The 25,385-nt window shown below is 48.3% G+C and overlaps 1 protein-coding gene across 2 annotated transcripts in view; it reads right to left on the minus strand.

The window, feature by feature from the left end:
* The window catches only part of NCAPG2 (non-SMC condensin II complex subunit G2), a 261,538-nt gene that overhangs the window by 187,393 nt on the left and 48,760 nt on the right, over positions 1–25,385 (minus strand). For both annotated transcript variants that reach the window (XM_085875556.1, XM_085875555.1), the window contains exons 9-10: positions 25,222–25,305; positions 4,797–4,889 (exon numbers count right to left, since the gene is read on the minus strand). In XM_085875556.1, the coding sequence (XP_085731682.1) occupies positions 4,797–4,889; positions 25,222–25,305 (177 nt within the window). The remainder of the gene's footprint in view (positions 1–4,796; positions 4,890–25,221; positions 25,306–25,385) is intronic.

Below are 25,385 nucleotides of genomic sequence, written 5' to 3' on the forward strand. Positions count from 1 at the left end.
TTTGACACAGTCTGGCACCCTGCCCTACTCACCAAACTCTCTTCCCATGGTATTCAAGGCCATCTCCACTCGTGGCTCGCAGACTTCCTCTCCTGTCGCAGTCAACGTGTGGCCCTAAATGGAGTTCTTTCATCCCCTCTTCCTGTGCAGGCTGGAGTTCCTCAAGGTAGCGTTCTGGGCCCTGTTCTTTTTCTGGTTTTCATCAATGATCTCTCGGACTCTCTGAAAATCCTCTATTTCCCTTTGCCGACGACTCCACCCTCTGCCGTACCATCTGTCATCCCTCAGACGGGCAAGCAGCAGCTTCTTCGCTCACTGCAGATCTGGATAAAATCACAAACTGGTCCAACACGTGGAACATGTCTTTCAATCCAGACAAATCTCACACTCTCACTATGTCTCTTCGAAAGGACCATTTACAAAACCCCCCCATCCACTTTCTCAACAATCCTCTGGAAGAAGTCTTTTCTTTCAAGCTTCTGGGTCTCACTATCTGCCATGACCTTTCCTGGGAAAGTCACATTTCCAACCTCGCCTCAAAAGCCAGTTGCCGACTGGGAATCCTCCGTCGTGCAAAGTCCTTCCTCGGCCCTCTTGAGCTCCTGACCACTTACAAAGCTTTTGTCCGTAGCCTGATGGAGTACTGCTCTCCCCTCTGGGCTGGTGCTCCTGCCTCCCACCTTTCTCGGCTTCACGCTGTCGAAACCAGGGCATTTAAGATCACTGGCATCTCCCGCAATGAAGCTGAGTCTTTGGGCCTCTCACTCAATCACCGCAGGTTGGTCGGTGGTCTTTCTGTCTTCTACCGACTCCTCTCCACCCTTGCCCCCCATGCTCTCTCTGCGATTTGTCCCCACCACATTTCCACAGGGCGCTCAAGGTCCGCCAACAACCCCCTTCTGGTAAAACTACCAAAATCACGAATCACTGCTCATCTTCACTCTTTCATTCCTCTTTTTTCCCGCCTTTGGAATAAACTTCCTCACTCTATTCTTTCCCATTCTTCCCTCCAGGCTTTCAAAACAGCTGTTCACCACCACCTCTTATCTTCCCCCATCCAAATCCTCGATCTTTTCGACGCCCGATAATCCACCCAAGCCCACTTCCTTCAATTCTCCTGCTTTCCTTCCTGAAAGTCCCTGTAATGTCCATCTTCTCTTCGCCATGTTCCCCGTCCCATCCCCATCCCTCTCCCTTCCACAGTTCACCTAATGTGTCTGTTCCCCAATGTTTTGTCCCTTCCACTCCCGCCCCTCTTGTCTCATGCCTCCTTGCTGTGAGTTGTGTGTTAGCTCTCATACGAGCCTCGACCAAGGTATACAAAAAAAAAAAAAAAATCTGCCTGACAGGTGGCGCAATGCTTAACCATTCGTTCAATGTCTTTATCTAACCCCGGCCACCACAACAGGCTGCAAGCAAGACTCTTGGTCTTCACGACGCCAAGGTGACTCACATGCAGCTCTTGCAAACAACGCTGCCTGAACTTCTGCGGGATCACCGTTCTCATTCCCCACATAATGCACCGTTGGGCCAACGACAGCTCTGATGCGCAAGACGTGAATGGCTGAAATGCAGGTGTCGAAGGCAGATCGCTCCAATTCCCCGTAGAAATCGCCTGAACGATACAGGCGAGTACTGGATCATGAGCCGATTCCACCGCGACCTGCTCGGCCATGACCGGCCCGCTCTGGATTTGGCTCAGTGAAAACACATCAACCCGGTCGGCTGACTCAGATGAAGCTGGACCCTCCGCGCAAGGCAAGCGCGAGAGACAGTCGCAGTTAGCATGCTTCCCGGTGCTCCAGAACTGGATATCGTAGCTGTAGGCAGCAAGGAACAGACACCACCGCTGTATTCGCGCAGCCGCTGCCACCGGCACCCCACGCTCGGGTTTCAGGATGAATTGGAGCGGTTTGTGATCCGTCTGCAACGTGAAATGCCGTCCCAGCAGGTATTCATAAAATTTCCACACCCCCCAGATGAGGCCGAGAGCCTCGCGCTCGATCTGGGCATATTCCCGCTCTGCCGCGGACAAGGTCCGGGATGCAAAACAAACATGTCGCTCGGAACCATCGTCCATCCTGTGGGAGAGCACCGCCCCGATGCCGTATGCAGAGCTGTCGCATGCTAATAAGAGCGGACGTGCAGGCTCATAGTGAACGAGGACCGTATCCTCTGTGAGCAGTCGCTTGACACGATCGAACGCCGCCTGGTGTTCAGGCCTCCACACCCAGCGCTCGTCCTTCCTGAGCAACCGCGTCAACGGCGCGAGCTGCGAGCCGAGTTCACGCACGAATCATTGGTAATATTGCGCCATACCAATGAAGGAGCGCAGCTGCATCTTGTCACGGGGTGGGGGCATGTGCAGAATCGCCTCCACCTTCTGAGGGCCTTTCAACAGCCCCTCCGGTGTGATGATGTGCCCGAGGTAGTCCAACCACTGCTTGAAGAACGCGCACTTGTCCCTGTTCAAACGCAGGCCGCACGCCTCCAATTTCGTGAGCACCCAGGCAATGTTAGCCAGGTGCTCCTCCGCCGTTTTCCCCGCAATGAGTACGTCGTCCAGATAGGTTTGAGCGGGCAGACCGACGCACACCTAATCCATGGCTTTCTGCCACAAGGCTGGGGCCGAAGCAATCCCAAAACAGAGCCGGGCGTATCGATAAAGCCCCTGACATGTGTTGATTGTCAACAGGTCTCTGCTCCCGGGATCCATCTCTTGATGAAAATATGCATCACGTAGATCAAGCTTCGTAAAGTACTGACTCCCTGCCAACCGTGCATATATCTCATCAATCGATGGCAGCGGATACTGCTCCACGCTGAGCCCCGGGTTAACCGTGGTCTCGAAGTCCCCGCACAATCGGACGTCCCCATTCCGTTTCAACACCGTGACGACCGGGATGGCCCAGTCCGAGTACGGCACCCGTTCGATCACTCCACAGGCCTCCAGTCTATCCAGCTCACCCTTGACCTTGTCCCGCAGGGCATACGGAACCGGTCTTGGTTTACAGAATCGAGGTATCACCCCCTCCTTCATGAATAGCTTGGCTTTCATGCCCTTGAGTTTTCCAAGCTCGTTGCCAAACAACCCTTAATGCCTTTGCAGAATCTTCTCCAACTGATCCTCTCATCGGCTTGGAATGGGTTGTACAAGGTGAATGGCTGTCCAGTCTAGCCTGATGCGGTCAGCGAGTCTCGACCGAGGAGAGACGGCCCCCTCCCCCGCACCACCTACAGCTTGAGAGCGGCGTCCTGACCTTGGTAGACCATCGACACGTCTGCCATTCCATCCGGCGTTATCTTCTCGCTGGTGTACGTGTACAGCGTGAGGTCCGACCTGATAAGCTTCAGGCCGTTGAGTCTACGCACTGTCTCTTCGCCTATGATCGACACAGCCGCTCCTGTATCAATCTGAAATATGATCGGCGTCTTGTTCACCTCTATTTCCACCGTCATCGGACGTGTCGCCGCAGGACCAATTGAAAACAGGTTCATCATTGGCTGCAGGTCCCACCCCGGGTCGCCAAGGTCGCTTCGCCCAGACTGCAGGACTCGCTCTGGGTCATCGAGATGGTCCCGCACCCTGCCGTCCATGACCTTAATGGTGGCCAACGCCACTCCGCACACACGCTTCAGATGGCCCACCTTGTGACAATGTAAACACACGCTGTTCTTATACGGGCACACCCGCCGCAGGTGTCGACGTCCATACCCCCAACATGCCTGCACGTTCACCTCGCCGCCCAACCGGCCGCGTTGTGACGTCTGGCCACGGTCCGCACCGAAGGTCGCTCGTGCGGCTGGTGGCGCATGGGACATCGCATGGACTCTCGGGTCACCTGGAATGGTCTGACCGGCGATGGCTCGTACATCCCTGAGGGTCCGCTCGACCACCGCCGCGGTCTCCACCGCCGTGCTGAACGTAATGTCCTCGCACTTCTGCCGTAGTATCGCCGAAACCATTTTTGAGTCTTGCAATCCAGAAGTAAAACGATCTTTGAGCCTGGCCGGACGTTCATCCAAGTGAACTTGCAGGCGACGGCCAGATGTTTCACCCACGCGATGAAATCCGCGATGCGCTCCTCGCCAGGTGATCGAACTCGTACCACGCCATCTGTGATGATTTTTCCGGCGCCGTGTGCACCTTCATCTTCTGCACAATGTCACCGAATGACAAACCGGCATCTCTCGGCTTGTTCGGTGCAACCAGGTCACCTAACAGGCGGCAATTGTCTGGTGACATTCCAGGGAGGTTGCAGCTCTATGGACATTGTGTGTATTGTTTGGTGCATATTTGTACCTTTAACACTCTTTGACTTAAACATGCAGAAAATGATGAAAATGGAAGCTGTTTTACCATGCTTGACTTCCTCCTTGTGCAGACAATAGCAGGGGTGTACTCACTTTTGTTGACTCCTCTTTCAGAAATATTCATAATATATAATACCACATTGTTTTTATGGAATGGCAGTTTTGTCCTGGCATACATATTGCAGAATGTCTACTCTGTCATCAACTCTAAGGTTTTGCTTCTCGCACAGCTGCTTAAAATGTTACACTGAATTATTTACATATTTGTGAGGGGTGTACTCACTTTTGTGAGATACTGTACATCTAAAATTTCAATGTCTTCAAATTTATCATTCATGTAAAACAAATGAACTTTTCAAGATACTATTATCATGTCATCAGCAGAGGGTGGGGAAAAAAAAAAGTTCTGTAGAATTTATTAAACCATGGAGAAACAAAGGATTTCTCAGAAACAAACAAACACAGAACCATGGTGGGCTTGCCTTTAGGGCTCTCCACAAAATAGGCTGGTACAGCTTGTACAACATCTCGTCAACACCACATCGCAGTTTCTGAGAGTGAAAGTAGGTCAACATCTGCAAAACACAGCAGTTGCATAAACGTCACCAAGTTTTATATCCTAAACAAAGACAAAAACACATAGAATGTCATAGCCCCCAGTGGTTTTAGTCATTTTGCTGAATGGTGTTAAAGGGCTTGCCCATATTTACAAGATTTGTGTGTATGCACGACTGACTTGCATGGTCATGTGACATGGAAGAACATTTGCTACATGTGACATTTGCCAAGTTTGAACAAAAAGAAATGGTTGGGGACACATCTAACCAACAAAATGGCCACCAGTCTACCATTTGGCCATCTTTGATCATGTCACAAAATAAAGAGGTGCAAATGTATGCCATCATGAACTGTGCTTGTGCCAAGTTTGAACAAATCAGACCACGCATGTCTGAGAAATAGTTGGGGACACATTTCAGGAACAAAATCGCTGCCAGTCGGCCATCTTGGATCTGATTTCAAAAGTAAATAACATGCATATGTCAGCCATCATTCATCCTCTATGTGCCAAGTTTGAACAAGATCAGAAATACAGGTCCAGGAAATGATTGAGGACGTGCTCAACATCGAGCTTTTAAAACTAAAATGGCCTCCTGTCAGCCATTTTTGAATCATGAAACAAAATGATGTGCTTATGTAGACCATCATGTATTGTCTTTGTGACAAGTTTGAACAAAATCGGTCCATACACGTCCGAGATATGGTTACGGATGGACGAGACCCCCCCCCCCCAACCCCTCCAATCTCCATTTCAGACAAAGTCCAATGTGGGCTAATAAATATATCATTTGTGCTTTGAAAAGATCAGCGACCTAAGAAAAGCAGGAAGGACAGGAACAAAAATTGATTGGTAAATAAATATACAGGGTGGCCCAAAAGTCAGGAGTCACACGGTTAATATTGTGTAAAGGAAAACATCTATGTAAGGATTGGGCTGATATCGGTATCGGTAATTGGCATCAGCCGATTGGAGTCAGTATGAGTGCCGATTATGGATTAAAACTTTGAATCGCTTTCACCCTTGTTTCGAACTAATTTAAATAAGCAAATTAAAAACGTTGTATTATGGAGGTTTCAAGATGTGCATAAATATTGGTTCACGAGCGCCAGCCAGAGTAACCACGATATTCATTGTGTGTGTGTGTCTGTCTGTCTGTCTGTCCCGAGCATAGCTCCGTGGGTTTTGATCCGATCCTGATAAAATTTGGGTGGGAGGTTTGTATCATGATCTCGTTATGTTTTCCTGAGAATGGGCGTGCTGCGCCCATTATGGGTGGAGCCACGCACAAAAAACATGTTTTTAGGGGGTAGCCGATTTCTAGTTACATCTTCTCCGAGGGGGTTTGTCGAATCTGGCAGGGGTTTCGGTATTTGGTTAGCCCAATGGCACCTGCAGAGCCCCACGGTGCTCAATTTTTCATTTTCGTCCCAAGGTCAAGGTCACAAGGTCACGAACTTAGAAAATATCAAAAAAAAAATCAATAAATTGGGCATCAAGCTCCGAGGGTTTTCAACTGTTTCGAATGAAGGTTGGTATGCAAGTAGTGCTCTTTGAGTACTACAACTTTCATCATTTACGTTTTTCCTGATTCCCGCCAGTTTTACCGTGGCGTCCCATCGAAGGTCAAAAAATAAAAAAGGCGAACCATGTACATTGCTCGTGAACCATCGCCGTCTCCAGACTTATCAAATTTGTTTTGCTTTGAAACTCACAAAGAGAAGCAACACGACTTAAGTCACACCCGATTCATATAAAATACTGGAAAAATTTCTCCAGAAAAAGCCGTGAATACAAAGTGAAACACGATCGCTCATACGCTGCTTCGGTTAAAAGTTTAAACCGACCGTACCTACTTCCTGGCCAAGTATGTATTGACATCAGAAGTTTGAGGCATACCTGAGTGCATCAAAGGCTCAGTTTAATTTATTTTTAAATCGTCAGATATCACCATTTATAACATCGAGTCAATGGCTCATCGATTTACTTCCTGTCTGAACGATTGTTCAGAATGGAATAACTTTGTAACACGGGGACTCCCTGTACTGTATTTTGTAGAAAAAAAAATGCTTTTCACATGACAAGAAAAGTATGAAATGCTTTATTATATATCCATCAAGACTTTATCGAATGAGCACAGAATAACTCATTCGTTTAAAGATGACAGGATGCTGTGCCGTTCGATACACCAATCAATGAGAGAATGGATTTAGTGTGTATCGATTCACAGCCACTCAATAATGTCAATCGTGGGCATGGCATCGATCCGGCAATGTATCCACTTCATGTGTGCAAAATGCACAATGGCGTCATTATGTACCACTTTACAATTGGCATCGCTGGAAGAAATTTTTTTTTTTTTTTTTTTTTTTTTTTTTTTAAATCGGTAATCAGTTATTGTCAAATTTCCTAATTGGCCCAGCACTAGTAAAGGACAGAAAAAAATACTTTTTGAGAGTAAATATAATTTATTCATTAATTGATTAACATATGCGATTATCAACAAGAGTAAATTACAGTAAATATTCAAGTTGTTGCCAATTTGCTTGCAGACACTTTTCAATTCTATGTACACATGATATTTGGACATTTTTTTAGCAAGCTTCACTCACTCATCTTTTGTTAATTTTGCTGCCATCACTTATCCAGAAAGAAAGGAGTAATTAATTATATTAACTATAGATATATAACACAATATACAGGAAAATAAAACGATATTCAATAATATGTCCTTCTTTCTATGTCGTTTCGCAAATATGTCGTCACATTATCTATACCACTTCTCAATAGTCGGCGTCTCAAATCACACGTCTTTTTCAAAGCCATAACTTGTATTCTCAAATGTTTTCAGAACTTACAAAGACTGATAAAAACACCAAAATATATTGACAAAGTACCAAATGGAGAGATCACAAAATTGCCAAAAAGAACTACTTTACTTTGCTCCACACGTAAAAAAAAAAATGTACTGCACTGTAGATTGGCTACTTGATGCATTGTAAAAGTGTTCCCTTAGAATTGAAATTAGATGTTATTCATCGAATGGATGTTGGTGAACGTGCTGTTCATGCTGCCAGGTTAATAAGTAAGGCCTCTGATCGATAAATATGCCCACATACATTAAAGAAGAAAGAAAAAGAAGACGCACAACCAACTTTTACCGCTCTTTTTATTTAAATACAGCTGGTAATAGTTTTATTTTATGTATATGTATGGGTACTTGAATACAACTGTCATTAATAATCATAAAAAGGGTAATACCATCAGTAAAAAGCGAAATGTAATGTGAGGTGGTGACATTAGGAATGCATCCCCCACTTATTCCATTAATTCTTATGAGAAAAACTGCTTTGATTTTCATCGTTTCGATATTCGTCTCACTTTTCAAGAATGCATCCCCAATGGAGGTTTTGTTTAACTTCTCTTTATATCTTGCCAAAACGAAGTTTTTGCAAGATATGTTAGTCAGCTTGTATGTTATTTTTTTTGTCTGTAATCACGTATCGATCACTCTGCAGAGCACAGTTATCATTGGAAATTTTTGTAACTTCGCATATCAGAGTCCTATAGAGGTCCCTTTCAGCACATAAAATTTTCAAGGTCAAGGTCACTTTGTCGCAAATCAGGGGCGTCGACGAAACCCTTATTTTTTGAGTAATTTTGATCAGATCGTCTTCAAACTTCATGGGAATATAGTTCACGGTCTGGCGCTCAGCTGATTAATTTTTGGTGGCGATCGGCCTTGACCTTCATGGTTAGCGCTAGAGGTCGAAAGTTTTTGACCCCATGGTCAAATTTTGAAATCTAAGATACCATATCGAGTAATACCTCATATGAAAGTGCTTGATTAGTGCTTTCCAGATCTGTCAAAAGTTTGACGCGATGACGTCATGACGAAAAAACGGATTTTTCATGAAAATTTTATTTCCTCAGTTCTCATCAAAATCTCTTGATATTTCATGTACAACGTTCCTGGAGAGATACCATTAACCGTACGAAAATATAAAGGTCAAGGTCAAAGGTCAAGGTCACAAAAAAGGTCAAGCATCAAGGTCGACGAAACCCTTATTTTTTGAGTAACTTTACTCGAATAAATAAGTCACTCATGTTCACATTTTGGCAAGATACTGGTCACCCTGGGGGTGACATTGGTTTTTTTCTTTTCATTTTGTTGTTGTTTAGACTTTTATTTTCTTTTTTAAATCGAGGTTTTGTTTGACAAGAAACTTCGAAATTATTCACTCTTCATCTTTGTTCTTTCGCTTATTCTTGATTTTAGCACAATAAAAAGCAGGAAACATGACAATTGGTAATGCTTATCAACACAATGAAGACAAATTCACTGAAAGATTAATCTAAATACATTACTCCGCCCTTTATAAACGAAGCCCGTCAAATTATATACAACAGATTACAAGAAACACCTGGTGGTAGATTCATGCTATCCTTACTAAAATTCAGAGACCGGTGTTTGTGCATTTGTTTGTGTTTGTCGTGCTACTCCTCCTACAGTTCTGGGATGATTACATCCAGACTTGATACATCGGATTAGTATAACCCCAATTAATAAATAGGGGTGTTTTTATCTTTGCTGGTGGATTTGAGAGGGAGGGTAGAAGGGGGTGGGGGGAGGCAAGCAAACTCTCTACGTCATGTGTATCATGTAGCGCCACCTACAAGGGGGGGAGGGTGTTACAAGTCTCCACCATTGATAGTGCAGTATTTTTGTCCCAATATTTTCCAGTGCAGTGAGGCGTTTGGAATGATAACCAGTAGGTATGTCTTTACTTAATGCACATAAACTGGGTTATTTTATTTTTGCCTATACACCACCAAAATAAAGGTAGGCGTCAGAAGAACGTGTTGGGTGCTTGGAACAAGATCATCAGTTGGGCGCGTACTCTGCTCGTAATAATGTGAGTTCTCTTACAAGGAACTTCGACACAGGAGGAGGCCATTAGGTCCATCAAAGTCTGCACTATTATTATAAACATATGGCTGTTTGTCCGTGTTCTATCCTTTTTAAATGCTGAGCGTCAACAAAGGAAGCAGCACATACCATTTTTCTTAAACCTGCTTGGTATGACTCAACCAGGATGTGACCCAACGACCTCTCAGGCCCAGAGCGGACGCTCTAACCATTACACCACCGACAGGGGGGCTCAAGTTCCTCAAGTTAAATAAAGCAGCAATTTCCTGTCAATAATACTCAGAAGTTGTTTATGTCATCGAATATGCAGGTTAAAAAGAAGGAAATTTGATCACAAGAAGGAAAAAAGGATCAAATGGATTGAAGTGCCAGATAATTTAAATTGAAAACTTTTTCTAATCATTAGAACTTTACACAGATTTTAAAAAATTTGGCAAACTGTTCAATCAGCATGAATGATTCAACATGTAAGTGTAAAATGTCATTGAGGAATAGTTTTAGATCCAAGGAAATAATACAAGGAATTTCATTCAATGCAGGAGGCCATTAGGCCTATGAAGCTTGCTTAATCATGCTGCTGCATCAATGGATGGAGGCCCTGAATCTCAAGCTTGAGATCAGGGCTCTGTCGCTGGATGTCTGTTGGGAATTCAACACAGTCTGGCACCCTCACTGCCTGGCAAACTTTGTGCACGTAGACTACTACAAAGCCATCTTCCTTCCTGCTCTGTTGACTTCCTTCACTTGTGCAGACTGTTCATAGCTTGGAATGGAAAACTGTCACAACTCTTTCAAAAGAGGCTGGAGTGAGGCAAAGCAGCATCTTGGGCACAGTGGTGTTCCTCTTGTGCACTGATGACCTCTCTGACACTCTAGAAACCCCTTTTGTCCACTTTGCAGATGACAACATTATGCTATAAATTCCACATCCCTATTTTCTCTGTCATCATTAACACCACACCATCTCCTCTCATCTATATTCAGGTTGCTGTGTTTCCTTCCATCTCCTCTCCTGTTATCCCCCTGGTTGCTTTAATATTGTTGTGGTTACCAGATTCGCAAACCACCATTCAGGTCCCTTAGGTGAGGTATCTCGGTAAGTGCATGTGTAGTTAGGCCCAAACCCGTTGTCTAGTGGGAATACATGTCATTTATACGTGCTGCGACTCTTCAGGATAGCCGTTTTTCTTTTACTATCTTTATTTTGGACCAACCGCCATGATCACAACCACAACATCAACCACCGACCACAACCACCGCTTCACCACAACCGCCACGACCTTCACGTCACACCTCGCAACCGTAGCATCGCCACCGTTCTTGCCCCGCTGTGGGTACCGGTGTTGGACTCATGCAGAACGCGCGTCGAACAGCGTGTACAAAATCACGGATTTTGTGCTTCAAAAACGGATCAAAAACGACACACGCCCACTTTTTGCCGTCCAATCGGTGAGCGAGGGGCGACTGGCCCGCCCCAGGGCGATCGATATATGCAAATTTGTGGATCAAAAAGCCTTCACGCCCACTTTTTCTCGGGCCAATGGGGAGCGAGGTGAAAGGTCAAAGGGAGGGGGTCAAAGGCGAAGTTACGGGGGGATAAAAGGACGGTGTTCGTCAGTCAAAAGGGATAACGAGAACGAGAAGGAGTCAGAACGAGAAGGAGAACGAGAACGAGAAGGAGTCGGAACGGAGAGAACGAGAAGGAGTCGGAACGGAGAGAACGAGAAGGAGTCGGAACGGAGAGAACGAGAAGGAGTCGGAACGGAGAGAACGAGAAGGAGTCGGAACGGAGGGGACGAGTGTGGAAGTCTGGAGCCCGAAGCCTGCAGTGGCTGGAGAAGCTGAAGAGAGTCGGACGAGGGGGTGCTCGCGTCGGTGCCGGGAGCTGCACGCCCGAGGGAGGCCGGCAGCGCGACCTGGCCGAGGTGGAGACGCACACCAGGGATAATAAAGATCCTCTATACCCCGAGCATAAGCAACCCCCTCCTGTTTCCCCCCCGCGCTGAGATAGTGCGACCAAGGGGGCCCCGTTCCCACCCCCTGCCAGGCACTGTCCACGAGGCCCGCGGGTTGCGGGGCCATCGCCGCTCCGCGTCTCATCACCAGACGGGTAGGCCCGACCCGGTCTCGGCCTCAGGCCCGCCTCATTCTTGAGGTATTTCTTTTCCTTGGTTTTGGGTATGTGTTGTCGGCGCCGTCTGTGAAGTAGAATTGTATAAGTGTTGCCGTGTGCTCGGTAGTCGGTATTAGCTCTGCACTGTGTTTTCACTTTTATGTTTGCTTTTTGTGTAAATGGAATTGTGTTTTCTTTTTTTGTGTGCATTTGGTGGAATTGTATTTGTGTGCTTCCCGTGTGCCGCGAATAAATGTGCTTTATTGTTGAACTGTTCTCCCGCTTCGCTTCGTCTTTTCCCCCATTGAACCCTCATCTTGCTTCACGTAAAGGGTTGGTGGTGGGCTGAATACGCCCGATAATTAATCGAACCGTCGAGGTCGACGATAACACCGCTCGGTTATTCTGATAGTACGGAACGGGTCGCTTAAGTGGCCCGTGTCCGAAGTCGACCTGCGGCGAGGTGCGATCGCCCGGTCTACCCTCCGCGTGGGTACTTAGGTAGTTCGAATTTGGCGAGCAACCCTATCCCACGCGGGGGCTGATTGGCTCGATCGCGGTGAGACCGAAAGGTCCACCCGTGACTGGTTCCCGGCGTTAGTCCGAGAGGGTCACGACTGGATTGTCCGTCCGGTGGGCGACGTGCCGCGATTCGAGTTACGTGGCCGTCGCACGCCGGCGGGCGCGAATACCGCAACACTGGTGTCAGGAGTGGGATACAAATTCATCGCCCTCCTCGCGGCACTGGTATCGGAGAACAGGAAAACGGGCTCTCCTGTCTCCGGCTAAATTCACGGGAATCGGTCCAGGGGTGAGAGAAGCGACCCCCGATTCCCTCCAAATTACGAGCGAGCAAATTAACCCTTCACGAGAAGCAAGATGGCGTCTCAAGGCGAGCGGGAGCCGGGGGTATTAGAAATGGATGTAGAATGTGTAGGATCCATGGTCCAGGATGGAATCCCCGAGCAGGAAATGTTGATTGTGCAGGAACACGGACTCGCCCAACTGAACCCAGGGCCCGAGGTGGGTGCGGCAGCGGCCGCGGTGTATGACACCTCCCCCCCCCTCTCCACCAAGACCCTTCCCCAACCCCTGCCGAAACGGCTCACTTGAGTGCATCCGACATGGCCCAGCTATTCACCATGCTGGCACAAATGAATGCGGCAATGACAAATGAAATAAAAAACGAAATAAAAAGCATGAACGAAAAGATCGATGCGAGTACACAGCAAATGAAGGAAAGAACGAAAAAGCTGCGGGGTGAGACGCAGAACATGGGCCGATGCCGGCAGGCGGGCATGAAGGCCGTGACAAAGGAAATAATAATAGTTGAGACAAGGGAGGTAAAGGGTGAAGAGTTGGCAGAGACACGGGAGATGGGAACGATAGAGGGAAGACTACACGAGGAAGACGGGGTAAGTGACGCGCACGCACACACGGAGGTAGTGGAGGACAATGGGGTTGAGCTCGCGGAGCGTGTTGGGACCCGGTGCGAGCACCTGGATGGCCTCCTCCAGGAACGAGGGGAGGGAGTATGCCCCCTTGAGGCGAGTCACGACCAGGTGAGTTCGGTCGTGCTTTGCGAGGTTGAGGGGAGGAGTGCTGTGGACAGGTGCACTGAGAGCTTGGGGGGTATAGAGGCCCCGGAGACCCTTGTGGGGACACAAATCCCCAGTGTGGTTGTCCCTGTGTGTGTGGTGCAAGGTGTGAGTGCGTCCCCGTGTGTGGAAGCGACCCCGTGTGTGAGTGGTGTGGTGGCGATGGTGCCAGAGTGCGTGCTTCCCAGCACGCCGGGTGTGGATGGGGCACCGTGTGTGAGTGAGGCCGTGTGTGTGAGTGAAACGGCCAGTATGAGTGAGGCACCACGTGTGAGTGGTGTGGTGGCGATGGTGCCGGAGTACGTGCTTCCCAGCACGCCGTGTGTGGATGAGGCACGGAGTGTGAGTGAGGCACCGCGGGTTAGTGCCCCCGCGTGTGTGGGTGAGGCACCGTGTGTGGAAGAGACCGCGTGTGTGAGTGTCGCCGTGTGTATGAGTGAGGTACCGCGGGTGAGTGCCCCCGCGTGTGTGGATGAGGCACGGAGTGCGAGTGAGGCACCGCGGGTGAGTGCCCCCGCACGCGTGAGTGAACGGCCGTGTGCAAGGTCGCTGTGTGCCAGGGAGACCGTGTGTGTGAGAGAGCGGTATGAGAGGGAGATGTCGGTCGGCATGCGGGAGCACGCAGCCGCGTCTCCCCGTGTGAATGTGATTGAGTGGACTGTGTGCGTCGTGACACGCAGGTATGCGTGTGTGGAATGGAGACGGAGACGGCGACAGAGGAGAGAAAGCCGAGTAGCGGCTGTAGCTATTTCGGGGACCGTGCCGGGTTCGCCCAGCAGTGAGCACGCGGTTCGTGCTGTGCAACGCACGAGACCACCACGTGCTCGCTTGCGAGAGTGAAGTCCCGGTCCGGAAACGCACGCGGTGGATTTGCCGATCCCGCGGACGGACAAAGTTTAGGCAGGTAAATGGATTTGGACCGGACGGGTTCTCCACGCGATCGTGTGTGTTGAGCTCCAACGGGCAAAGCACATGTGTTCGCGTGGGGAACCCCTCGAGACGTGGGGCTTGTGTTTTCTTTTGCGCACGGTGACGTCATGGCTGCACGTGTGGTTGGAATCCGGCAGGAGGGGTATCCCGGCCGGATGGCACCGTCCAAGGAGGGACAAGGAACACGTGCAGCTGCATGACGTCACGGGCAGGTGCAAAGTGCGCGAGCTCTGAGTTGCCGCGCAGGTGCTGCGCATAAAAAAAAAAAAAAAGCAAGCCTCACTTTCGGGTGTACAGGATTCCTGGGCAAGGGGTGAAAGACCCCCTTAAGCCTGGGCACAGGATGGAAACTAGTTAGGGGGAAGGGTTAGCTTAGCTAGACCGACTCCATGGGGCAGGGGTAAGTCCTCATGGAGTCCGTGGAATGGATTAGTTAGAGGGATAGTAGCCAGATTTAGGTTGGGAAATTGATTTTTGGGACATTCGAGGACAGTGACAGACTTGTGAATGTGTAGAGGGGACGTAGTTTAGCTACGTAGCGTTAAAAGGAACGTGCTGTAGTTTAAGGGACGACGTGGGAGCACGAGTTAGTTAGGGGATGTAGTTAGAAGGATGGCAGAGTTCAGCGGTGAGTGTGTTGAAGAGTTGGTGAGTTGTGAGGTGAGTACTTGGTGAGTGAGTGAGGCCAGCGGGTCTGTGTGTGTGGAGTGAATGGGGAATGCATGGTGCGATGAGTGATTGGGGGGAGGAGTGACTCCCGCCCAAGGGACCCCGGGGTCAGTGTAGAGTGAGTTAGCTGGGTTAGTCAAATTGAAAAATGGAGGTCGTTTTGCTGTTGGTGGGAATGTAGGCTCGAAACCCATTTGGAGGGGTGCAGGAGCCCTGTTGACGGGCTTGGGAGCGTGGCTGCGAAAGGTGAGTATCGCTGAGTGGGTACCCCGGGCACCAGGCTAGTCGGCCGCGGTAGGCCATGGGCCCATGGGGGGCCGGGATAGAGTAGTGGGCACGGGTGCGCCTGCTTGGTGCGGGGGCCCGGGGCGCCATTAGCCGCGTGGGCAGTGTTGTGGGCACGGGTGACCCTCGGAAAGGGGCCCGGGAGGCCGGCCTGCCACGTGTGCGTTTCAGGGGAGGTGCCATGGGGGGCACTCCCCGGTGTTAGGGAGCTGGTAGGCTCGGAGGCAGTGTAGTGCCCGGGGGTGCCATAGCGGGAGATTCGGCAGAGGGTCGTGCCTGCCAAAGGGAGCCACGTGTCCCAGCCAGGAGACCGTGTGAGGGCACGGAGAGAAAATTGGGGGGCGAGGCCCGAAATTGTAAGGACACCAACACAGGCGACGGGAATCTGGGTTGTTAGAACCAATAGTTTAAGCGAGAGGCGCTTGTTGAAAGCCCCGGGGTAGTTTAACAGTTAAATGGTTAGGGTAGATTAGGAGATGTACCCCTCCGCACCATCCATCCCCTCTCTCTCGTTGTGGGCCGCTGGACCCACTTTGGGTTAGATCGCCGAACTCTGGGGAGGCCATTCTGAGGCTTGAGTTGGGCCTCGACACAGGACGCTAGCTCTCCCTTATTCCCCTCCGGGAAGGGAACGTAGGGTTTGGGAGTAGGCTAGGTGACAGGATAGGTTAGCCGAACAAGGACGATAAAGGGGGTTAGGGGACGATTTATTGTGGGGGAGTAAAAATAAAAACAACAAAAAAAAATAAGTTGGGGCTAAATTGGGGTTTGACAAATTAAGGGAGTGGGTATGTACAGTGACAGGCAAAGGCGATAGGTGGGAGGGAGACAGGTAGGTAGGTCCGAGCCCGCCTTCCAAGTGGCCAGCACCACCGCACTCCCTCCACCAACCTCCACTGAACGGCAAGAGCTGGCCAACTTCATCGGCTGGCCGTGTTTTGCTTCAAGGCGGAGGCCGGCCAACTTCATCGGCAGCTGTTGTTTTGCTGCAAGGCCTGTGCCATCGGCTGGCCGTGTTTGCTTCAAGGCCTGTGCCGGCCAGTTCATCTGCTGGCTGTTTTTCTTCAAGGCCTGTGCCGGCCAGTTCATCTGCCGGCTGTGTTTGCCTGCAGCGGCCTTCTTCTGCGGGCTGTGTTTGCCTGCTGCCTTTGCCATGCCATGCCCACTGCCCACGTTCACCAGCCCCGTTCAATTTTTGCTTTGCCCCCCCCCCCCCTGTTCATTGCCATGTGCGCCAGGATCAAGGCAACAGTTTGCAAGCTGCAAGAACTGCCCTGTTGGCAGCTACAACACGGGCCTGCAGTGGCGGCCCGTGCACCGTGTTTGGGTCCATCCATCCATTCGTTGTGCTCATTGCGTGTGCCACTTGAGCTGGCACGGAGACTGCGTTTGTGCAGCCCATGCACCGTTGTGGTTCACTGCATTCAGTTCAAACCGTTCATGCATCCATTCGTTGTGCTCATTGCGTGTGCCACTTGAGCTGGCACGGAGACTGCGTTTGTGCAGCCCAAGCACCGTTGTGGTTCACTGAGTTCAGTTCAAAAGGGAAGGCCTTGGACTGCGTGTGAGCAGCCAGCCACGTTCCCTGTCACCTGCATTGTTTTGAGCCAGAGACTGCATGTGGGCAGCCTGGCTCCCTGCTAACTGCTTTTCTTTTGCAGAGTTCAGTGATCCTGGGCCATGGTTTAGTATAAAATTTGTAAGTTAAGGTTAAGATGTACTGTACATATGAGTGCGCCCCCGGCATGTTTGTCCTAGCGCCGGCAATTTTATTTAAGTCGTCCGTATGAGTGAGTTTGTTTAGATAGTTACGCAGCCCTCAGGTTATTTATTTTGGGGACACGAATACCATGAATGTCGCACTCAGGGATCCGTAGGTAAAGTGTACTAGGGGAAAACTACACATGATGGCACACGAAAATTTGACGACTCGGGACGAGTCTGTAAAAAGGGAAGGGGGTAGTGTTGTGGTTACCAGATTCGCAAACCACCATTCAGGTCCCTTAGGTGAGGTATCTCGGTAAGTGCATGTGTAGTTAGGCCCAAACCCGTTGTCTAGTGGGAATACATGTCATTTATACGTGCTGCGACTCTTCAGGATAGCCGTTTTTCTTTTACTATCTTTATTTTGGACCAACCGCCATGATCACAACCACAACATCAACCACCGACCACAACCACCGCTTCACCACAACCGCCACGACCTTCACGTCACACCTCGCAACCGTAGCATCGCCACCGTTCTTGCCCCGCTGTGGGTACCGGTGTTGGACTCATGCAGAACGCGCGTCGAACAGCGTGTACAAAATCACGGATTTTGTGCTTCAAAAACGGATCAAAAACGACACACGCCCACTTTTTGCCGTCCAATCGGTGAGCGAGGGGCGGGTGGCCCCGCCCCCAGGGCGATCGATATATGCAAATTTGTGGATCAAAAAGCCTTCACGCCCACTTTTTCTCGGGCCAATGGGGAGCGAGGTGAAAGGTCAAAGGGAGGGGGTCAAAGGCGAAGTTACGGGGGGATAAAAGGACGGTGTTCGTCAGTCAAAAGGGAGAACGAGAACGAGAAGGAGTCAGAACGAGAAGGAGAACGAGAACGAGAAGGAGTCGGAACGGAGAGAACGAGAAGGAGTCGGAACGGAGAGAACGAGAAGGAGTCGGAACGGAGGGGACGAGTGTGGAAGTCTGGAGCCCGAAGCCTGCAGTGGCTGGAGAAGCTGAAGAGAGTCGGACGAGGGGGTGCTCGCGTCGGTGCCGGGAGCTGCAGGCCCGAGGGAGGCCGGCAGCGCGACCTGGCCGAGGTGGAGACGCACACCAGGGATAATAAAGATCCTCTATACCCCGAGCATCAGCAACCCCCTCCTGTTTCCCCCCGCGCTGAGATAGTGCGACCAAGGGGGCCCCGTTCCCACCCCCTGCCAGGCACTGTCCACGAGGCCCGCGGGTTGCGGGGCCATCGCCGCTCCGCGTCTCATCACCAGACGGGTAGGCCCGACCCGGTCTCGGCCTCAGGCCCGCCTCATTCTTGAGGTATTTCTTTTCCTTGGTTTTGGGTATGTGTTGTCGGCGCCGTCTGTGAAGTAGAATTGTATAAGTGTTGCCGTGTGCTCGGTAGTCGGTATTAGCTCTGCACTGTGTTTTCACTTTTATGTTTGCTTTTTGTGTAAATGGAATTGTGTTTTCTTTTTTTGTGTGCATTTGGTGGAATTGTATTTGTGTGCTTCCCGTGTGCCGCGAATAAATGTGCTTTATTGTTGAACTGTTCTCCCGCTTCGCTTCGTCTTTTCCCCCATTGAACCCTCATCTTGCTTCACGTAAAGGGTTGGTGGTGGGCTGAATACGCCCGATAATTAATCGAACCGTCGAGGTCGACGATAACACCGCTCGGTTATTCTGATAGTACGGAACGGGTCGCTTAAGTGGCCCGTGTCCGAAGTCGACCTGCGGCGAGGTGCGATCGCCCGGTCTACCCTCCGCGTGGGTACTTAGGTAGTTCGAATTTGGCGAGCAACCCTATCCCACGCGGGGGCTGATTGGCTCGATCGCGGTGAGACCGAAAGGTCCACCCGTGACTGGTTCCCGGCGTTAGTCCGAGAGGGTCACGACTGGATTGTCCGTCCGGTGGGCGACGTGCCTCGATTCGAGTTACGTGGCCGTCGCACGCCGGCGGGCGCGAAATCCGCAACAATATGTTGCCTCGATGCTGCTTATGTTGCTTCCACAATCTGTCAACTCGCTTTTCCACGAGCCAAGACTTTGTATACAAAAAGTTGGCAATTGATTTTCACCTTTTATTTACTTTATTTTTGACCCACTTCATTAAGTCTGACTTATTAAAAAGAATGCCGTACAATACAATGTGACATATGACAATAAAAATGGCCACCTAAAACTTTGCAGAACATTCAATAAACGGGCCAGCAGTCCAAAACCTCCCGTACCTGCCAGCCCTTTCGTGGATTTTTAAAGAAAGGCATTTCAGAATGCATTGATAATAGGAAGAGGAGGAAAAGCAGGAAGAAAAAAAAGCATCGCCTTTTCCTCCTTTGAACTGATCGAATTGGCATGGTACGACAATAACAAGACAAAGCTAGCAGGACCAATGAGGTGTATAATATGGAGTGTCCATCCTCCACAGTATAATGTGGAGTCATTCATCAGTCGCATCTGCAACTATTTTAAGCAGCGCGCCAAAAATAAATACACCTGGGGATTTTCCACAGGGTGAAACTTGATGATCTTGTCAGCGGGGAAATGTGAAAAATCCTTGAACAGGCCTCAACACATGTCTGCATTGTCATCTCACAGTTGAAGTGATATGAGCGCAGACTTCTTCAAATAATCACAATCTTTTTTGTGAAGAGAGAAACATCAGCCTGGGTGGAATGATATCGCCAGCTATACTTAACCGATCAAAAGGTGCGCATGAAGCACTTCCTAACCTTTTCAGTTGATGAAAGTTAACATGGGAGTGAATGTGGAAGGTTGACATATGTAAAGGCCGGAAAATATAAAAATAAAACTGCGTGTTAAACGCTCCGTATTTTAGTATTTATTAGAAAATACAGTTCCCGACATTTTTATTTTCTAGTGGGCTTAGAAATGTAAGGTTTGCCATGCGCGCCTACCCCCCCCCCCCCACTCCAAAATCAACTTCGAGTCCTGTACCATGGAGAGCTGAGGCTCAATGGCACTCTTTGAAAAGGGTGAAAGACGCAACAGGACACAATGGCTTCAAAAGGAAGCTCGCATGAGAATTTTAAACAAAAGAGGGATCTCATCTCGTAACAGGGAGCAATGAATAGCGATCCTGGTAGTGGTGCTCCATGCCAAAGCTTGCACACCCTGGATAAAGGATGCACATCTCATTGTTCCTGCCATGCTACAACGTGGTTAGGCCCAGCCCCAAGATTTTCACCTTAACGAATGCCAACTCTCAAGTGCCATGAGCAGCGTTTGCGGAGCAATGTTGAACTTGTAGGAAATCTCTCTGCTTGAGCATGCTGTGCGTGTGTCTGTCTCCCTCTACATTCAAAGTACAGCCCATTACCTCCCATTGACCATTTACATGGCCAGACCTAGCCTATGGTCTACCCCTCTCAAATCGGATGATGCCATGCCTGGCAGAGGTCAAGCAACAACACTCATTCTCGTGTGGGTATGTTTTGACATGCCCAATATCGCTCATTTGAGGCTTTCAATGCCCCATGTGTTGCTTTGTTTCATCAGCTGGTTTAATCAGCTGTTGTCCAATCAGAATGACCCTGCTGGTTTGCATACACTGTTGCCCATGTGCTAACTGTATAGCACATCTATTTCACCAGGACTTCAAATTCATTTTTCGGTATAATTCCCATAAATGTTACACACACCATGTACAGTGAAACCCCGATTTAACGCGAAATCAGATATTACGCGATGAGTCATTGGACCTTTTTTTTGCTCTTTCCGGAACTGAAAAGTTTTTTGATGAGTTCATTTCGTGTTTTCTTTCCTTCTTTTTTTTTATCAAAATGAAACAAACTGCTAGAAAAAGAAAATCTTTTTCTGTGAAAGATAAGCTTCACGCACTTGACGCGATCAAGACTAAATTTCAAACTCAAGTTGCACGAGACCTCGGGATACCAGAATCAACACTGGATACCGGCTGGAAATCTCGAAAAGAAAAGTTACGCGAGTCGCTTTGCAAAGTTGAAGAAGAAGCAGGACTAAAAGCCAAACGCCTGAAGACGGCCAAAGATGTCAGTCTCGATGACTCCCTGTACGAGTGGTTCGTTCAAACTCGCTCAGAAGGCCTTTCAATTTCCGGTCCTATTCTCAAAGCTCAAGCCGAGAAGTTTGACAAGCAGATCAACAGAGAAACTTCACAGTTCAAATCTAGCAATGGATGGCTAGACTGGTTTAAACGCCGTCACGGGATTTCTCAAGTGTTAGTGTCAGGAGAAATTCGCTCAGTCGACAGTACCGCCACCAGCGAATACCCAGCTGAACGAAAAACTCTCTTAGAAGAAGGTGGCTACGTGGAAGAACAAGTGTACAACTGTGACAAAACAGGCCTCTGCTACAAGATGATCCCAGACCATACACTGGCTCGCAAAGATGAAGCCACTGACGTGAGGGGTTCAAACAACGCAAAGATCGCATGACGTTGTTGTTTTGTGTAAACAAGACTGGAACGCACAAGTTAAATCCGCTCATGATTGGCAAATCTCGCTCGCCCCGCTGTTTCCACCATGTCAACATGAAGTCGTTACCGTTCAAGTACACGCACAACAGCAATGCTTGGATGACAAGTGTCATCTTTGAGGATTGGTTTCACAAAACTTTTGTCCCTGTCATCCGCACTCATTTGCGTAAGCAAAAGTTAGAATCCAAATCTCTTCTTTTGCTTGACAACTGTCCCGTTCATCCGCCAGCTGCCAACCTCGTAAGCCGTGACGGAAAGATCCGAGTTTCTTACCTCCCCAAGAACACGACATCCAAGATCTAGCCCCTAGATCATGGGATCATCTCCGTGTTCAAGCAAAATTACAGACGGGAATTAATTCATAGTATTTTAGACGACTCAACAATGCTTGAAGCCTAACTGAAAAGCCTGAACATGAAAGAACTTTGCCACTTAGGTGGGAAAGCCTGGGCAGCAGTCAGCTCGTCATGTGCAGAGAAATGCTCGTTGAAGTGTCTGGAGCCAGCCTTTTCATCATGCCAATCCACAACGGAAGATTATGATGACAAGCCAGATTTGTAAGGCTTCACAGAGGAAGATGTGCATGAGGCAGAGAAGCTGTCTGAATGGAGTAAAGAAGAGCTACGCCAGTGGCACTCTGCCACCGACGAATGCCCAACATATGAGCACCTGACGAACGCCGAGATCGTCCGTAACGTAACTATAGCACCGGCGGAGGGAAGTGTACCGGTTCTCGAGCCACAAGAACATGATAATGACGAGCCTCCACCCCCACCCCCAAAAATGTCTGAAGCCATTGAACACCTCAAGGCTAGCCTCCATTGGCTGGAGACCCAGAAGGTGGACCACATAAAAATCCTCCAACTCAGAAGCATTCTAGATTTCGCTCACAGCCAGCGACATGTTATGTTCAAGCAAGGAACACTCGATCACTTTTTTAAGAAATAACCTGTAAATGATGATTGCTAATATTCTTGAATGTTTTTATTCGTTGTTTTGTTTATTAAAAAGTTTTACTAACAATAAATTTGTGTTTTCATTTCTACTGTAACAACGATTTAGTTGGGGAATTCTTTAATTCAAAGATAATTTACTTGCAAGAAGGTAAACGTGCAAAAAACGGGTCAAATAGGGTGAAAATTGGGGTGTTTTAGGATGTCAGGTCAACATTGGTTCAGTTTGAAAGCCGATTTTCTTGAATCCCGATTTAGCGCGACCCCGCTTTTTTCGCGATGACATTTTATGGACCTCAACGATCGCGTGACAGTGGGGCCACACTGTACTTGGTTAAATTTATACAGTACGCAGTTATGAAAAAAGAAATGTACAACAACTTCAAAAACGTTGCAAGTACGATTTTCTTTTGGAAACTTTGCCTGGATTGATGCGATATTTCAAATTCAGCAGAAATCTGCCAGCATACGATCATGCCAGAAACCTTGGTAGTAATTTTACATCGCCTGAATGTCTTGATGGAAATGATCCCCCTGCTCGTCACTCACCGCGCCAAGGTTTTCAGGAAGGAAACCCAGATGTGAATGTAAAAAAATGTGTCGTTTGAGATGTGAATGTATGTTTAATTCTCCAGAGATATCACTTCATGTTGACAAAAAAAAACAGCCCATTTTATGATATGTGTCGAGCAGTTTCTGGACTCCATCTTTGTGCGCAGGAGACTTGTGGTTGCCCAAGATCCATTTGAAAGCCTGCTTAGCTTTTAGTTCAAAGACAGTGAGGCTTTCTTCAAAGCCTTCATCCTGCAGAACCTCCCTGATTTGGGGCCCTTCAAAGATTCCCCACTTCAATTTTGTGGCACTGATGTTAGAAAGGTTATCTTGAAAGGTTATAGCCCGATTTGAAAAGTTATATTGCCTTAATTACAATTAAGGCAATATAACCTTGCAAGTTTGATTGGTCTCATCACGAAAACTAGACGTGCTATAGGAAAACCAAAACAGATTCGGAATCGGCGTCCCAAGAGATATCTATCCCACCTATAATTGCATCTGATGAAAATGACTTGTTGGCCAGTGTGATCACGAGTAGCCGATGTGCAAAATTGCAAAGTATAGCATAGCATCAACACTGGCTATCCAATCAATAAAAAATACCACCATAAAATACATGAAAATTATCATTTTGATAATATTGGAGAGAAATTAAATGGGTGGCCTATCCTGGGTTTGAATGTCAGCCCAGCTACAAACTGCCATTATGGTGTTCAGCTGGCAGAGCAATTCATCATCAATGCGTGTGCAGTCCATCGGATGGACGTTACACTGGGCGTCCCGCATACGAGCTTTACTTGTTGGAGGTTGCAAACCTCACTTTGTCATTCGCAAAAAAGTAGGTGAGCTATCGCCAGTACCCTGACCTAATTCCAAATCCCTGTTCTAACCTACAGGTGCACTGCATCAGTGGCACAGCTCCATTCCGAGCAATGATGCAACTCGCAGCCACAGGCTGTAGACAAAAGTAATGAATGAATCAATCAATGAATGAGGGAATTGAAGAATTCAAATTAAAGTTTGGTTTGTAAAGGAGGCTTTTCTCCCACGATACGAAGTGGAATTTGTGTTTAAACATATTCCTTTGGTCACATGGTATGAGGAAAATTATTTTCATTGGTTCAATATAATTTATATATTAATTGATCAACATACACAACAGACATATACGATTGTAATGTGTACGAGACCGGTCAAGCCTCAGGCTACCCCAGCGTCGCTTTGCACCAAAATGACCGAGCAAGAAAGCAACACCCAATGAACAAACAAGCAATTTCACAATAATAATTTCAAACGAGGCAGAGTAAGACCAAGTACAGTTTACACAAAGAACGTGTGTGAACTCACTACAGAGCTCAAAGTAAGAGGAAACAGAATGGCCGTTTTTCCCCCTTAACTTATTCTATGGGCAGGGGTTTGATAACTTACAGAGGGGAGCAAATGGGGAACAGCAGGACCAACTTGTGCAGGGAAGAATAAAATATGGAAATAGCAAGCACATCCATTCAAAGGCATGAATGATGGCAGCAGCTTCGTCTCGCTCATACAACGCACACCTCAAACACGTGAGCCATACAGGCAACGAGAACAGCCATGCACATAAGGAGCCAAGTGGTGCTCTCCTTTTGGGAACCAGGACATGACCTGGAAACTAAACCTCGTGCAGCTCACGGTCACTCCACTCCGGTCACCACCCTGCTCTCCCTCAACTGGCTGCACCATACATCACCTTGATGCTCAACACTTCCCAGTCCTGCTTGCACCCCTTCTCTTAAAGGCTCGAGCCAGAACATGTCCTCCTCCAACTCCCAGTACCCAAGGCTTTTATTATTTTACCAATTCATCCCTTTCCCTTTATGACCCTGTCCTTCAAAGTTTCACTGCCCTCCTTTTCCAATCGATCCTGCAAACTATTCATTTGTTGCATTTCCTCCAAGTTAACTTAAATTTTTGTACATGGCCCCTTTTGTATTAAAAATTGCTGCAAGCCAACCACAACAGAATCGAGATCAAAATTTAAAATGCAACACAAACTCGTAACATTGTGGAGAGTACCAAACGATGAATATACATATCTGTGGTCATGAAGTGGGGAATAAACATCATTGTCAAGCAATGCCGATTTCACGACCTGTCTGACTTTGGTGTTGAGTTTCCCCCGAGGAAGGAAGATGCCATGTTCCATCAGGTTCTGCAGACAATGCTCTTCGATGACCTGCTTTCATAAGAAGCCATTTGGCAGCATGGTTTCAGTGTTCATACAGGTGCAACATCATTGCACCAAAACATTCCTCA

Source organism: Eptatretus burgeri, chromosome 3 (assembly GCF_056783735.1).
Source record: "Eptatretus burgeri isolate ZD-2024b chromosome 3, Ebu_testis_v1, whole genome shotgun sequence".
NCBI classification, from domain to species: domain Eukaryota; kingdom Metazoa; phylum Chordata; class Myxini; order Myxiniformes; family Myxinidae; genus Eptatretus; species Eptatretus burgeri.